This window comes from Moschus berezovskii, chromosome 13 (genome assembly GCF_049115385.1).
Source record: "Moschus berezovskii isolate FMDL1 chromosome 13, NW_MosBer_1.0, whole genome shotgun sequence".
Taxonomy (NCBI): domain Eukaryota; kingdom Metazoa; phylum Chordata; class Mammalia; order Artiodactyla; family Moschidae; genus Moschus; species Moschus berezovskii.
Genome location: NC_142472.1, coordinates 70,958,018 through 70,974,645, shown reverse-complemented (window position 1 = coordinate 70,974,645; position 16,628 = coordinate 70,958,018). Strand labels below are relative to the sequence as shown.

The 16,628-nt window shown below is 34.8% G+C and overlaps 1 protein-coding gene across 6 annotated transcripts in view; it reads right to left on the bottom strand.

The window, feature by feature from the left end:
* ZC3H13 (zinc finger CCCH-type containing 13) overlaps positions 1-16,628 on the bottom strand; it is a 110,704-nt gene that overhangs the window by 90,330 nt on the left and 3,746 nt on the right. For 5 of the 6 annotated variants that reach the window (XM_088842762.1, XM_055426066.2, XM_055426068.2 and 2 more), the window contains exons 2-4: positions 13,828-13,953; positions 13,409-13,518; positions 10,650-10,761 (exon numbers count right to left, since the gene is read on the bottom strand). In XM_088842762.1, the coding sequence (XP_088698888.1) occupies positions 10,650-10,761; positions 13,409-13,518; positions 13,828-13,944 (339 nt within the window). In that variant the 5' untranslated portion in view covers positions 13,945-13,953. The remainder of the gene's footprint in view (positions 1-10,649; positions 10,762-13,408; positions 13,519-13,827; positions 13,954-16,628) is intronic. The other variant, XM_055426067.2, reaches the window with a different exon arrangement.

The following is a 16,628-nucleotide window of genomic DNA, read 5'->3' as shown; positions in this document are numbered from 1 at the left end:
TACCCTTATGGCAGAAAGTGAAGAGGAACTCAAAAGCCTCTTGATGAAAGTGAAAGAGGAGAGTGAAAAGGTTGGTTTGAAGCTCAACATTCAGAAAACAAAGATCATGGCATCTGGTCCCATCACTTCATGGGAAATAGATGGAAAAACAGTGGAAACAGTGTCAGACTTTGTTTTTTTGGGCTCCAAAATCACTGCAGATGCTGATTGCAGCCGTGAAATTAAAAGACGCTTGCTCCTTGGAAGGAAAGTAATGACCAACCTTGATAGTATATTAAAAAGCAGAGACATTACTTTGCCAACCAAGGTCCGTCTAGTCAAGGCAATGGTTTTTCCCGTGGTCATGTATGGATGTGAGAGTTGGACTGTGAAGAAGGCTGATCGCTGAAGAATCGATGCTTTTGAACTGTGGTGTTGGAGAAGACTCTTGAGAGTCCCTTATACTGCAAGGAGATCCAACCAGTCCATTCTAAAGGAGATCAATCCTGGATGTTCATTGGAGGGACTGATGCTAAAGCTGAAATTGCAATACTTTGGCCACCTCATGCGACGAGTTGACTCACTGGAAAAGACTCTGATGCTGGGAAAGGTTGGGGGCGGGAGGAGAAGGGGACGACGGAGAATGAGATGGCTGGATGGCATCACCGACTCTGTGGACATGAGTTTGAGTGAACTCCGGGAGTTGGTGATGGACAGGGAGGCCTGGCGTGCTGTGATTCATGGGGTCGCGGAGAGTCGGACACGACTGAGCGACTGAACTGAACTGAACACTCACATTTGTGATTAAAAATTCTTAGCAAACTAAAAAGGGAACTTCTTCAACTTGATAAAGAATATCTATATAGAACCTACAGTTACCATTATATTTAATGGTGAGAAGTTTTCTTCCAGTAGGATTGCTAACGAGGATATTAAAGAACAAAAGGCTGTTTCTCTCACCATTCCTTTTCCCCATCATAATGGAAGTCCTAGTTAATGCAATAAAAGAAAAAAAAGTATACAGATTGAGAAGGAAAAAATGCGTGTCTTTGTTCACAGATGACACAACTGTCTATGTAGAAAGAATCAACAAATCTGTGGGTTGCTTTGGATAGCACAAATATTTTAAGAATACTAATTCTTCCAATCCATGAGTACAGTATATCTTTCCATTTGTGTTGTCTTCAATTCCTTTCATCAATGTCTTAACAGTTTTCAGTGTATAGATCTTTTACTTCCCTGGCTAAATTTATTTCTATGTATTTTAATCTTTGTGATCCAGCTGTAAATAGGTTTTTAATTTCTCTAATAGATCATTATTAGTGTATAGAAATGCTACAGATTTCTGTATATTCATATCCTTCAACTTTACTGAATTCATTTATTAGTTGTAACAGCTTTCTGATGGATCTTTAGGGTTTTCTATATATACTACCTGCAAATAGTCAAGTATATGTGTGTGTATATATGTTGGTATACTGAAGTGGCAGGATAATCCAATCATTCAGTTTCTAGGTTATCTATAGAGAAAAAAGTAGAGAGGTCAAGAAGATAAAAGGTAGACTTTTCTGCATATAACAAGATTAAACTGTGAAACCATGAGGTCCTCATTAGAGCAGCAGGAATCAGTCTCGTAACTTTGAAACCATGGAAATGTTCTACATATTTAACAAACAAAATTTTTAAAAACCCTAAAACTAAAATCAAAATGTAATGAATCAACTCAACCACATCATATTTGTGATTTAACCACACAGACTGCTCAAGTGACTTAAAATACAATAATTTGCACTTTGCTGTACAGCAGAAACACACTGTAAATTAATAAAAATTAATGTTTAAAAATACAACAATCTGACTATCTATCCCTAACAAATTCCAGGGCAGGAATACCCCCTGGAGAAGGGATAGGCTACCCACACCAGTATTCTTGGGCTTTCCTGGTGACTCAGATGGTAAAGAATCCACCTGCAATGCAAAAGACATGGGTTGGATACCTGGGTTGGGAAGATCCCCTGGAGGAGGGCATGGCAACCCACTCTAGTATTCTTGCCAGAAAAACCCCCATGGACAGAGGAGCCTTGTCAGGCTACAGTCCATGGGGTCGCAAAGAGTCAGACACTATTGAGTGACTAACACAGCATCCCTAACATCAATTTCACAGATATTTCCCTCATGGGTTATAGTCTAAGAACTACAAACATCTTAAACTGTTCTAAGTTATCATTAGTAATACTATTGCTAATTATTCTGGAACTATTAAAAAGTAAGATAATGCAAATGAATGTCAACAGGGACTAAAATTTTCAGCACAAAAGTGATACAACTATAAAATCAAAGAATTAGGTAAAAGCCTTTCAATTCTAAATTTGAATTATTTGAATTCATGCTTGTTTCCATGTTTTTAAAGAGTACTTTTTAAAAGTACTTGTACTTTTGTACTTCCCTGTTGAAATACAATAAGAAGTCCTAAAAAACGGCTGAGTTAGTGGTTTCCAAGTAGTGGTCCTGAAATACCATCTCCCAATAGAAGAATCTGGACTATAGGGGAAAATGGCTGAGAGAATAGAGGGTATAAAATACACAAAATGAGCTGTGAACATCTTAACAGAAACAAAGAAACTATCAAGGACTACTAAAGCTGTGCCAATATAAGGCAGGATATATTAATAATTGGACTTCATCAAAATTAAAAGGTATCTTAAAAGACATGACCAAGAAAGTGAAAAAGCAAGTCACAATACTGGGAAACAGCTCCCTTGGTTGTTCAGCTGGAAAAGAACCCGCCTGCTAATGCAAAAGACACAAGAGATGCAAGTTCCATCCCTGAATAAGGAAGATCCCCTGGAGAAAGATACAGCAACCTGCTCGAGTATTCTTGCCTGGAAAATTCCATGGACAGAGGAGCCTGGCGGTGGAGTCAGGCAAAGAGTCAGACACAAATGAGTGCACATACACACACACATACCAGGAAAATATATTTGCAATACATAAATCTTCCATACGACTGGTGTTATTCAGAATATATAAGAACCATAAATCTGTAACAAGACAAACAGCACAACTTATAAGCAAAAGATGTAAACAGACACTTCACCAAAAAAAGACAACAAACACATGAAAAGATGCTCAACATCACTAAACACAGAGAAATTAAAATTAAAACCACTAGATACCCAGGAGAACAATGTCAAGTGTTGGCCAAAATGTAGAGCAACTGAAACTCCCATACATTGCGGGCTGAGATGTAAAATAAAATAACCATTAGGGAAAACTATCTGGCAGTTTCTTGTAAAGCTAAATGTACACATAACGTAAGACTCAGCAATTCAGAAAACATACATCCACACAAAGACCTGTACACAAATGTTAATAGCAGCTTTATTCATAATAGCCAAAAACTAGAAAACAACTCTAAATATCTATCAACTGGGGAATGGATAAACAAATTCTTATTGTTTATCCATCTGTCCTATTATATCCGTATAGTAGGACACCAGTCCACGATAAAAGGAATAAACTGTTGATACAAACTACAACATGGCTGCATTTCAAAAGTATTATGCTAAAAGAACCAAGATACAAGATACATCTGACGCCATATGATGAGAGATCAGAGGTTGTCAGGAGCCTGGTTTGCGAGGAAACTGACTCTAAAAGGACATGAAGATAGGTTCTGGAGTTGATGGAAATGCTCTGCATCTCAAGTGTGGTGGTGGTTATACAGGTGTGTACATTTGTCAAGATCAAATGGTACACTTTAAATACATTTTATTCTTTGCAAATTATTCACAGTAAACTTTTTAAGAGCTCAGGATCTAATACAAAGACCTTCCACAAGCTAAGGAAGGAACATTTGAGGAAAAAAAAAAGAGAGAAAATAAAAGAATAGTAGCAGTCTTAGATTAAGTCAGAGACATCAATAAGAACTCATGTTTAGCTTAATACAGATAACAACTGTTACTAGTAATATTTACAGATATATGAATATACATCAGTTAGTATAAACATATTTCTTTGCTCTGTCAGCTGAGAGGGCCTAAAAGAAACCCCAATCCAGCAGGAACAAGCACACCTAGCATCCAGATTTTTGCTCTCTCCTAGCCATCAGAGAAAAACCCTGTGCTACCAATACGAAGAGGCCCACATGAAAACAGAAGATGCCAGGTGACTGTCAGCATCCACAACCAGACATGTGGGTACAGAAACCTGCAAATGATTCCCACCTCCAGCATTCTGGTACTTTACTGAGGTTACAGACATAAAGGAGGAGGTAAGTCATGTCTACTGTATCCTTTCTGATTTCCTGACAGAATCCATGAACAAAATAAATGGTTGTTTTACACCAAGGTTTGGAACTCCTTTTAATGCTATCAAAAAATGTATTTGCAGATCATGCAAGACTAAAAACATACTAATTTTTTATATAAAATGAACGTTTTTATCTACACTTAAAAATCACCATAATCATTCCTGTACTATATATTATCAAAGTCTTCAGTTCAGTTGCTCAGTACTGTCCAACTCTTTGCAACCCCATGGACTGCAGCCAGGCCTCCCTGTCCATCCGCAATTCCCGGAGCTTGCTCAAACTCATGTCCATTGAGTCAGTGATGCCATCCAATCATCTCATCCTCTGTCGTCCCCTTCTCCTCCTGCCTTCAGTCTTTCCCAGCATCAGGGTCTTTTCAAATGAGTCAGCTCTCTGCAACAGGTGGCCAAAGTACTGGAGTTTCAGCTTCAGCATCAGTCCTTCCAATGAATGTTTAGGACTGATTTCCTTTAGGATGGACTGGTTGGATCTCCTTGCAGTCCAAGGGACTCTCAAGAGTCTTCTCCAACACCACAGTTCAAAAGCATCAATTCTTCGGCGCTCAGCTTTCTTTATCTCTCACATCCATACCTGACTACTGGAAAAACCATAGCCTTGACAAGACAGACCTTTGCTGGCAAAGTAATGTCTCTGCTTTTTAATATGCTGTCTGCTGCTGCTGCTGCTAAGTCACTTCAATCGTGTCCGACTCTGTGTGACCCCATAGCCGGAAGCCCACCAGGCTCCCCCGTCCCTGGGATTCTCCAGGCAAGAACACTGGAGTGGGTTGCCATTTCCTTCTCCAATGTGTGAAAGTGAAAAGTGAAAGTGAAGTCGCTCAGTCGTGTCCGACCCATAGCGACCCCATGGACTGCAGCCTACCAGGCTCCTCCATCCATGGGATTTTCTAGGCAAGAGTACTGGAGTGGCTTGCCATTGCCTTCTCCGAATATGCTGTCTAGGTTAGTCATAACTTTTCTTCCAAGGAGCAAGCATCTTTTGATTTCATGGCTGCAGTCACCATCTGCAGTGATTTTAGAGCCCCCCCAAAAATAAAAGTCTCTCACTGCTTCATTGTTTCCCCATCTATTTGCCATGAAGTGATGGGACCAGATGCCATGATCTTAGTTTTCTGAATGTTGAGCTTTAAGTCAACTTTTTCACTCTCCTCTTACACTTTCAAGAGGCTGCAGGTGGTCTATACTGTATCTCCACTTATACCCTTATCCTTCTCTTCTAAACCTTTTCCTTTGAAATAGATAACACTACTCACCCATTCTACTTAATCCTATAGATTCACTTCTCAAATTTTTAATTTGATGACTCTCTGCTCTTCCTGTTTTACATTTACTGTGTTTTATTCTTACCAAAGAATTTTCGTATGTATGCAAATTCCAAAGAATTTTCACATATATGCAGTTACAGTTATGTTCTCACTATAACTCGTGACATATTGGTGCAGGAATCTATTTTAAAGATAAAAAGTAAGGCCAAGAGACTTACTTAAGAATAGTTATAAAACTTTAATTACGCTTTGTGACTTAAAGTCCTCTACGGTATGAGTCAGCTTTTTGTAACAGATCTAGTCCTATGTTCTTCCTTAGCCAGTGAAACTTCTTTCTCATCTAGGCAGATGTATCAAGACGCATTAAAAAGAACAGGAAATTTTTTTAGGTGATGAGGGGATGGGAATGGGGAACAGGAATGAACTGTGTAGGGTACTATGAAGCAAAACTAATGATTCTGTATACATTCTGGGAGGTACAGATTCCAGAGATAGAAAACTTCACGTTAGAAATTAGTTCTCAATGCACGCCTTAATCACCAACAAATGCTCAAATATTCCTCCTGACTCTATAACAGAATTTGGCTTTCAAAGCTATTTATCTTTGTATTCGAATTACATAAAATAACAAATCTCTGTTAGAGAAAAAACAAGTTTCCAGCACCATAAGAATACACATATTATTTCATAGATGTTCTAAAATCGCTTAACAGTGTCTGTGCAAATACAGAAAACAGTGTCAAAAAATAGTTGTCCATGATGCTATGAGCAGAGTGTACAAAAGAGCCAGAAAGCAATTTTCTCTCCTTTTCATCTTGGTTAATGGCATGGAAAGCCTGTAGTTAGACTTAACACCTTCCTTCCACTCATTCTTTTGGTCATCAAATCCTACCTGCTCTATCTCCTATAAGCCTCTCACCATGTTAAACTCAGTTCCATTATATTAAGTTTGGTTTAGATCATCCAGACCATCCAATATGTCCAAAATACTGCCAATACAACACACAACCAACATAAAAGTTATTAACAATATATTTGGCTTTCTTTTCATACTAAGTCTCTGAAATTCAGTATGTTTTTTATACTTACAACATATCTCAATTTAGACTAGCTACACCTCAAGTGTTCAACAGCCCCACTGGATAGCGCAGACCTGAGGTCATCAGCAGTTCTCAACACTGGCTACACATTAGAATCACTTTTCATTTATTCAATAAGTGACCTCACTAGTTCCAGGGTATGGAGGTGAATTGGTGAACAAGATCGATCTCGTCAGCCCTCGTCTCACATCCACATGCCACTCAGTTTCACAGGTTCTCAAACACACCAGTCCTCTAAAACTCCATATTGTTATTGGGTTGGTTTTCTTCCTCTTCCTAGACTTTCACTTCTCCCCTCCATCTATTCTTCAATACCCACTGCAAATGTCACTTCTCTCTGAAGTGTACTCTGCTTCCCCAGGCAGTTATTTTTTCCCCTCCATTGTGAGCTTTGCTCATCTCTCTAACACTACCACAGTCTATAGAATTACGGTCTATGAATTTGTCTCCACAAAATCAGGATGTATCAACCTCATAATTCAGACACATTCGAGTTGAGACCAGTGACAGAGAAGCAGTAGAATCACAGTTAGTTTGTGGAAAACCACACACATGCTATCTTAGTTATGCTATATTATCTGCTACAGTTGCCCCCACCTAAACTACATCTGATTTGCCCATAGAAATCCATCATGTGAAGATGAAGAGTCACACATGTTACAGTAGGGAATGTATCACAGAAATGATCAACACCTGTTTTCATGCCAGATATGTAACTCAATATAATTAATACCTGGCATCCTAACTTATTAACAGTTTTCTCTAAATTTGGATAGTGAATTCCTTAAAACCTAACTACTTGTGAATCTTGAGACTTTATCCCTTAGGTGTACATGAAGCTCAGTGTCTTTGAGGGCTTTCTCATCAAGGAAAAGCGAGAATCAGGCTTTGAATTTCTTAACAAAATAGCAACTTTGCTGTCTACTAAAATGATTGAACATATAAACTTTTACAATCAACAACTACTTACATTTAGGTATCTGTTAAAAACCTAAATCTCCAATGTTGATATTCATCCTCTATTAACAGCCTCAAACTATATTAAAGAGAAAAAGCTAAAGAGCTATTCTTATACAGGAACATACCATTTAATAAAGTGTCATCATAATCAGTCATGTTACTTGATTTACATATATTTTCTTCACAGTAACATAATAATATGGATATCACCTCCATTTTACAAATAAGAAAAATGACAGTAGCATTAAATAATAATTCCTAAAGTAATGTGTTCAGAATATGAATTCTAGATGTCTCCCCTTTACATTAAGTCCACCTCATGGAATGCTAGAGCCAGCTCACACTGATTCATAAGAGGTAACTGTTAAATTTTTAGGAAATGCACAAGCTGTAATTAAAAATTAAATCATAGAAACTAACAAGTAAGTAATATTAAAAACAAAGGCAATAATTATTCAAAACTCACTTCCTAAATACTTTAGTATATCTTCTCTTGTGGTTTAGTGTGTGTGTGTGTGTGTGTATTCCCACACTTTCCAACTCTGTACTCAGTGATATCATTTTAGTAGCCTGAAACTAACTATGATGGGAGAATGTACACCAAAGAAACTGGTAAATACTACATTTTTTTTCTTTCTGAGCGGTTGTCAAACATTTACCAGCAAACCACAGCATCCACTCATTATCCTGATACATTTCATTATTCTTTATATATTTTGGACCCAAGTCCCTTACATATGTAATACACAAGCTTACTCAGCTCATACCCAGAAATTCTGATTCAGTAGATTAAGGGTAGAGTATCTGCATGTGTGTTTTAAAAAAGACCATCTCTCCTCCAAAAGAATTTTGATATGTATCACCAGCCGAGAACTACCATGTGAGATTTCTAAAAGGGCTTTACATATCACATCAGATATTAGAAAACTACATACTTAAGACTGTATTCAAGTCCCCAAGATAAGTCTTTACAAGCTACAATATAAAATTGTGACACAGCTTTTTTTTCAGGATCAAAACAGCCATAAGAAAGCTTCTATATTTCTAAAACTATCAAAGAGGTTGCTGCTTAAACAACTCAGTAACTTTCATAAAAAGGCTATAATGAGACAACTAGATATCCATATGCAAAACAATGAGGTTGAGTCCTTCTCTCACACCATAAAAAAAGTATTGGCCAAAATGTAAGCTTGTGTTTTTCCATAACACCTCTGGAAAAACCTGAATGAACTTTTTGGTCAACCCAGTAAAAATTAACTCAAAATGGATCAAAGATTTAAATGCAAGAACTGAAGCTCTAAGATTCTTTGAAGAAAACAAGCATAAATCTTTCTGATCTTGAATCAGACAACAGTTTCTTAAATATGACACCAAAAGCAGAAGTAACAACAAAAATATAAACTGGCTTTCATCAAATTAAAAACATTTGTGCTTTAAAGGACACCATCAAGAACATGAAAACACAACCCATAGAAGAATATTTCTGCAAACTGTATATATAAGGGACTTGGATCCAAAATACATAAAGAATTCTTACAAATCAACAATAAAAAGATAACCCAATCTAAAAATGGACACAGGATCTGAACATGTCTCCAAAGAAGATAAACAAATGGCCAATAAGCACACAAGAAGATATTCAACATCACTAGCAATCAGAGAAAGGTAAGTCAAAACCACAATGACATTACCAATAAAACAGCTATATCAAAAAGTTAGATAACAAATGTTGGCAAGGATGTGGAGTATTAGAAATCTCACACACTGCTCTAAGGATTTAAAATGGTGCAGCTGCTTTGGAAAACATCCCAGCAATTCCTTGAAAGGTTAAATATAGTTACCATATGACTCAGCAATCTCACTCCCAGACATAAACTCAAGAGAAATGAAAACACATGGCCACGCAAAAACCTGTATACCAATGTTCATAACAGCATTATTCATAAGAGCCAAAATGCAGAAACAACCCAAATATTCACCAACCAATGAATGGATAGACAGAATGTGATATATCAATACAATGGAATGTTGTTTGGCAAAAACAAAGAATTAAATACTGCTACATCCCATAAGCTTGCCTGAACCTTGAAAACACTATGCTAAGTCAAAGAAGCCAGTCACAAAAAAACCCTACATGCTGTATGACTCTATTTATATGAAATATCCAGAACAGGCAAGTCTATGTGACAGTCTAACTGGAACAGTGGTTGCCTAAGGCTGGTGGTCAATTGAGGTGCCAGGGAAATGGTCACTAAAGGGTATGCGGTTTTCTTTCTGGAGTGATGAAATTGTTCTAAAACTGACTGTGGTGATGGATGTAGGACTCTTGTGAATTTATGAAAAACCACTCAAGTGTACACTTTAAATGGGTGAACTGTATCTCTATAAATTTGTTGCAAATGCACACACAAGAGCATGATAAATTTCTTTAAAAAATTTTTACTTCTGGGAAATTCCCATTCCTGCCAAACATTTATATTTTTTTCTTTTAATCAATAAACTACATCATAAACTGTGCTCTCTTTTCATTTCACTGGCAGGAAATTCACACTAAATTCTGTGATCATAGTTCAGTTTCTGCCACCACCATGCCTTGCCTTCATTGTTTTAATTTAAAAGTGTTCTAACTGCAAGCCTTTTCAGTCTTTCTTGGAAGCAGGCAGGAATTGATGGCTGGCTAAATTCTGAAAACTTAAGAATACATTTAGATATTCATGATGTCCACCAAGGTACAGAAATCCTATGAAGTGCAGCTGGCGTTCTGCCAATCAGTTCCCATCATCTTAACGAAGAACTAAAATGGTGAAATTATGAATTTTCCCAGAGGACTTTTTTCTTCTAAACTACATTATCCATATAGAACATTATAATGTAATATTCAGTTCAGTTAGAACATTATAATGTAATATTACACACTTACTATATATTTAGCACATAAGATAATATTTAAAATAGAACATACATAATAAATCACTACTAAAATTTAACTTTGTTTCAGGAAATTCATTCCTACCCTAACAGGTGAGGATGACTCCTCTGTGTTTCGTTTCTGGGACTCAGAGTCCACATCTTGGCGCTTGTTCTTCATTCTTTCTCTAAGATCCCCTGTAGGTCTTTCTGGTGACCTTTAAACCAAAAAACAAAAAAAAAAAACAAAACAACAAAACAACAAAAATCTATATTTATATAACATTTCATAAGAATATATTTACAACCCTACAAAACTCTAATTTTTCTACTATCCATGACTCCTAAAGTTCAGATAAGTAAATTTCAGCTTAAACATTAATATATAAAAAATATGAGCATCACTTACAAGTTTTCTCCCAATACCAATCAAAATGCATACATTAAAATTCCAAGGGGTGGCAGGTGCTGGTGATAGTAATAAGAAACTATACATGAGCTAAGAGAAAGGAATTTGTCATTAACAGTTTGTTTCCCTATTAATCACATGAACAGACTAGTTATATTTGAAAGCAAACAGTAGGAAGGTAAAGTTTTAAACCACAACACTGCAAAATTAATCTAGAAACAACAATATTATTTATACATGTATGTGGTTGGATGCAACATCAACAACTATGAAAGTATTTTATGCATCTCAAGAATCAAAGCAAATACAGGAATTTTTAATGTTCTTAATTGTTCTTAAATTTGAAATTATTTCAGAATAAAAAGCAGTTGAAAAATTCAAAGTAAGATTTGAATTTTATACTTTTTATACTTATACAAAGTAAGATTTTATACTTTACTATGGACTGGTTTTATTTAGGAAAAATACACATATTTATATTCAATACTGGTAAAGCGTCATAATTTATACTAGCCATTGATAAACGGCTGTTCAATTATTTTCACACCATCACTGAGGAGAAAAACAAAGCAGAGACAGAAAACACACTGCCTTCAAAAATATTCATAGAGCACCATTAAAAGAGGACAAGAATTATTAAGAAATGCTATGGCCCTCTTTAGTCACCAAAGAATACTGTGTATAATATTGTTAAAAGATATAAACAAATTACATAAAAATTCCCATCTATTTCAAGTAATAGTTGATCAATCAACTCCTTTATCAATCGCTAATACAAATCATATGGTTAGTGAAAAAATAATTTCAGTCAATTCTTTTTAAGGGATCTCATAACATTTACATTTACATGCACATTATATAGATCTATATTAAATGTTTTAACAGTTAAAGCTGAACTGGTAAATGGAATTTCTTATTAAGAACCAGCACTTAAATGCTTTAAATTATAATTATGATGCACATGTCAATTTTATGTACCCTAGTTTCCTTTATATAATAAGACAGTTTATGATAACTTGTTACTATCCTAAATAGTACCTAACAGAATTCTCTACATATAATAAATGCTCTGTGACTTAAACGATTTGTGACTAAACAAGTATTTCTGAAACACAATGCTTTTCATCTTTGAATCACATTATGAACTATATTTTTCTTCCTTCCTTACAAAAAAAAAGGGAAAATACACAAAGAAAGCTATCAGGGGAAAAATACACAAAATAGAAAAATTATAACAGAAATCCTTTATTCTAAATCTAGTAATGACACTACTTTTTTCCATTTCAGACAAATTTCTGTGCCCATTTTCCTTATAACCACTTGTATAAAAATTCTGAGTAAGTTGATAATAAAAGTCAAAGATGAAATAAAGCATGTACTAAAAATACAGTAATATAAGCAAGACATTAAAATTACTGTAAGTTTCCCCAGATATGTATTTACTTATACATATTAAACTTATAAAGATTAATTCTCCCACATTGACAGAAAGGACAGATGACAATCTAAATACAAATAAAACAGAGTATTCACAAGTAAACTAAAATATACAACATTTAAGTGAACAGAAAATCAGCTAATGTTAAGGGTTTGAATTTTAAGTTGTATTAAACTTCAAACTCAGTATACATACACAAAAATTCACCCAATTAAAAAACACACCTCCAAAGGTTAACGTGCAGTTTTTATACTGACACTGAAGCCAAAGCAATCAGCACATCCAATTTTAAGACTAGGTAAATTAGTGGTTTACCAGTCAAGTTTAAACTCTTTTGTGACAATCTTTATGTATGTGACATCTTTAAATACCATAACAAAATCATCATGAGGGAGCCGAAAGAAATGTAAAAGATTTTTTATTAGGAAGGTCTAATTTAGCCATGCCTTTATTAAAGGCAAAATGACATTCTACGTAGGTAGTCTACTTATCCACAAATAAATACATACTTTCATCTACCTCAATATATTGTGATAAGAGATTTGGCAAATGTATTTTAATCTATGAAGCTTGCATTAGGTTATTTTTTGCAATGAAGTTTTGAATTTTGAACATCTTTAAAAGCTAAAAATTATATTCTATTTAAATTTTACTATTTCAAGAGTTAAAAGTAGTCTCTCCTCACTAAAAACAAATCCATGAAATTCTGCCATCTTAAACAGCATTTTAACACATATAACTGGGGAGTAGGGCATGAAAGTAAGCCAAACATATATTACAAAAACAAATTTTTGAGCAAATAAATTTTAAAGCAAACATTTTTATTAATCTTGAAATTAACAACTAAGATAATCTTGGCAATCTTGACTACTGATAAGACTACCACCAAAATAGAAAACCTGACCAAATATATGGCAGTATTTCAATTTTATATTAGATAAATTACAAAAGCCAAAAAAAAAAAATTACAACAGCCATCTTCTAATAGCATAGGAACAATTCAAAGTTCTCAATTTACCTTCTATAATTGCTGCTATAACCTTTACCACGGGGTGAAGGGCCATGTACGAATCTACATGTGTTTCCATAGAGGCAGTTGCCAGTCTTCAGCCAGTTACGGCACTGTGTCTAAGAGACAGATATTACTATGTGAATTTCATATTTAGTCATATTTATTTCTGGTAAAAAAAAATGCTAGTGGGACAAAATTAAAATAAATGCTATCAAAAATCCAGCTAACCTGAGATACATTACTCCCCAAATAATGAAAACATCAAGAAAAAGAGGCCCATAAACCCTAATGCCCATCTCACTCCTTTGCTATGAAACACATTTAACCAGTATTCCTACAACATCCTATTCACTTTTGTGATATAAATAAGGATCTGAAGAACAGTAATTCAAGAGAACCCCTGTGACTATACTATGACAACTCACCTCTGCTGTACTGCCAGTGCTGGGTCCAAGCCTTTCAAATACACTGGGTCTTCGGGATGTGCTATCAGATATGGTCTTGGTATTTTCCACCGTGACCTTCCTTCTAATTTTTGACATTTTGTACTACTTTAACCAAAAAAGAGAGAGGCAAACTGTAAAATTGTTCAGTTTTAAATATCTGAGCCAATAATTTACAAGTAAATAAGATGGTAGATAACACTATAAAATTACAAGGGATTTTTCTCAGAAGTGAAAAAGACCTAGGAAAGGTCACAAGTAAACAGAGGAACAGAAGAAACTATCTTCTAAGACACACCCTGTTAGTGAATTTATTATTACTTTGACTTTTTTGGGCTAAAATTTTACCTCTTCTACAGAATGAATAAGATTCTACTCACACAGTTTCCACAGTACATTAAATTTCAGAAAACACTATAAAAAAGTTCCTAAGTTCCTTATAAAAGCTGTTTCAAAATTTAGTAATTATCTTTTAAAGAAAAAGTGCGCTATCATTCTCCATCAACTGGTCTACTGGAAAAGAAAGCTATGCCAAAAATTTCTTCAGGTAAGAATTTTAGAGTAGAAATTGTTTTATACAACTTAAATGATAACATCAGGTACATTCCAAAAATCAGCCTGGGAGAAAAAATTTAAGTATTTTCTTTGTTTTACACAAGCCAAAGATGAAAAGTATATTCAGGAATATTCTTTTTCGGTATTACAAAAAACAGAAAAAAAAAAATCCTCAATATTGATAAAATGACTTTCTTTCAAAACAGGACATATTTCTTTCAAAACAGGATAAATGAACAACTAGAAACAGTGAATATGTTTTGATAATCTATACTGCACTGACATAAAAGCCAAAGGTGCTAAAATAAATTAACAGGCTATTTTACCATTATTAGTAACAAGAAAATAAATTATGAAAATATTTTACAAAAGCAAATAAAACATTAGAAACTAAAATATACAATCAGGTGATTCAACTGGAAATGAAAATATCAGATAAAAGCACTATGATAAGTATTAGAAAACAATCTTAAATTCTAGACCTAGAATAATCTAGATGGTACACTACTGTGGGAAGTGGGCAAGAAATGGCTAAGAGAAAGAAAAGGAACCAACTATATCACACTTTACACACTAAACATTAGTTGAAATTTTGTTAGTAGGCAAACGCTACTAGAATGAATGATGTCAGCTAAAGAAGTAAAAACTCCATTTGGTAAAGAACTGGTCTCTATAAAGTTTATAGTGTTTGTTAGATGTCAAAGTAAGGTCCCATGACTTGCAAGGAAGTTAACTCACAGTAGTACAGAATCAAAACTTATAAAAAAAAATTATAAACAATGTTTGGTCCAGTTAGATACTTCTTGTCAAGTCACACTTTAAAAAGGTCCAAAGAATAAGGACAACAGTTGACAAACTAACAGATAATGAACCAAAAGAAAAATATATGATATGATACAATATGGTAGTTTTAAAATGGAAATATGTATCATTATTTTCTAATATACAATATAACCATTAGTTAAGATTATTATCAATTTTTAGTGATTCAAAAAAGTTAGAAAGTAACTTTAAAGTAATTACAAATTTAAAAAAATTATGTAGAGCATCCGCATAAGTGAACAAGAATCTGTTCAACATAAAATCACTTATGTATCAAATGTTCTTCACCCTTCACACAACAGTGAATATTATCATCTTTGATTTAACTTTTCCTGAGCTCATTCTCAGTCCTAATGTGAATTTATAAAGGAAAAGGTGGGTAAATTCCATACATACATTTGACTTACTGAATATAAAGAACTAAAAGCCAAGATAAGTGATAAGTGGAGTTAAAAAAAAAAGACCTAGAAAATGGACAGCTTTGATTAACTGAGAACAACAACTTTTTTATAATTTATAACTGAGATTCAATAAGAAATAAATATGTAACAAGATAAATTTTTTAAACTTCATCATGTTACTATAAAAATATACAGGCATACACTGAAATTCACATTCACTAATTCAAAAACATTAATAACTTAAAAATGAATGCGTTCTAAAAGTTGATTAGCTATTTCTAGTTACCTGCAACTTGGGAACAGGCACACTATCCCACCAAGCTGCATCAAGATGACTAACCCTAACCTTACATTTTTCCTTCCAGTATCAAAGCAAACAATCACGTCTGCCCCCCAAACCTCTATCTCCAACTGGACCCTACTTCCAACACACCTTCCATCCTCAAAAAAAAAAAAAAAAAAAAAGGACCCTACTTCCAACACACCTTCCTTCCTCAAAAACAACAACAACAACAACAATAGTGTTTTCCACAATTGGAGCAACAAGCTATTTCTTAGTATACATGAAACACTGTCATCTATTATTTCTTTTCTTGTCTTTCTGAGGGCTCCAGATATTAACTGCTTCTCTTCCCTGCCTATAACCTGTTGCCTGGATCAGGGCCCTCTCCTCCTCTGACCTACGGCTTGGGAAGTATGGTCTCATAACTTCTCTCCCATGTTAGATCCATCCCTAACTCAAGCTTTGAAGACTTCAAGGGGTTTGGGCTGCAATAGACAATGTAGTGAGGACTAATGATCCAACCTTACCCCTCCCTTTGTATTCTTGACTCTAAAAATGTTTCTTCCCACAGAGACAAAGTAGCTTTCACAGGTGACATCGAGTACTACAAGATTCACCTATAGGGTGATTATCCAAAGAATTTTACTTCTGCTACTGTTGAGTCTTCCAACTTAGGAAAGATGAGCAATGAAGTAAAGACGCAGTCACTTCTCTCAGAGAGT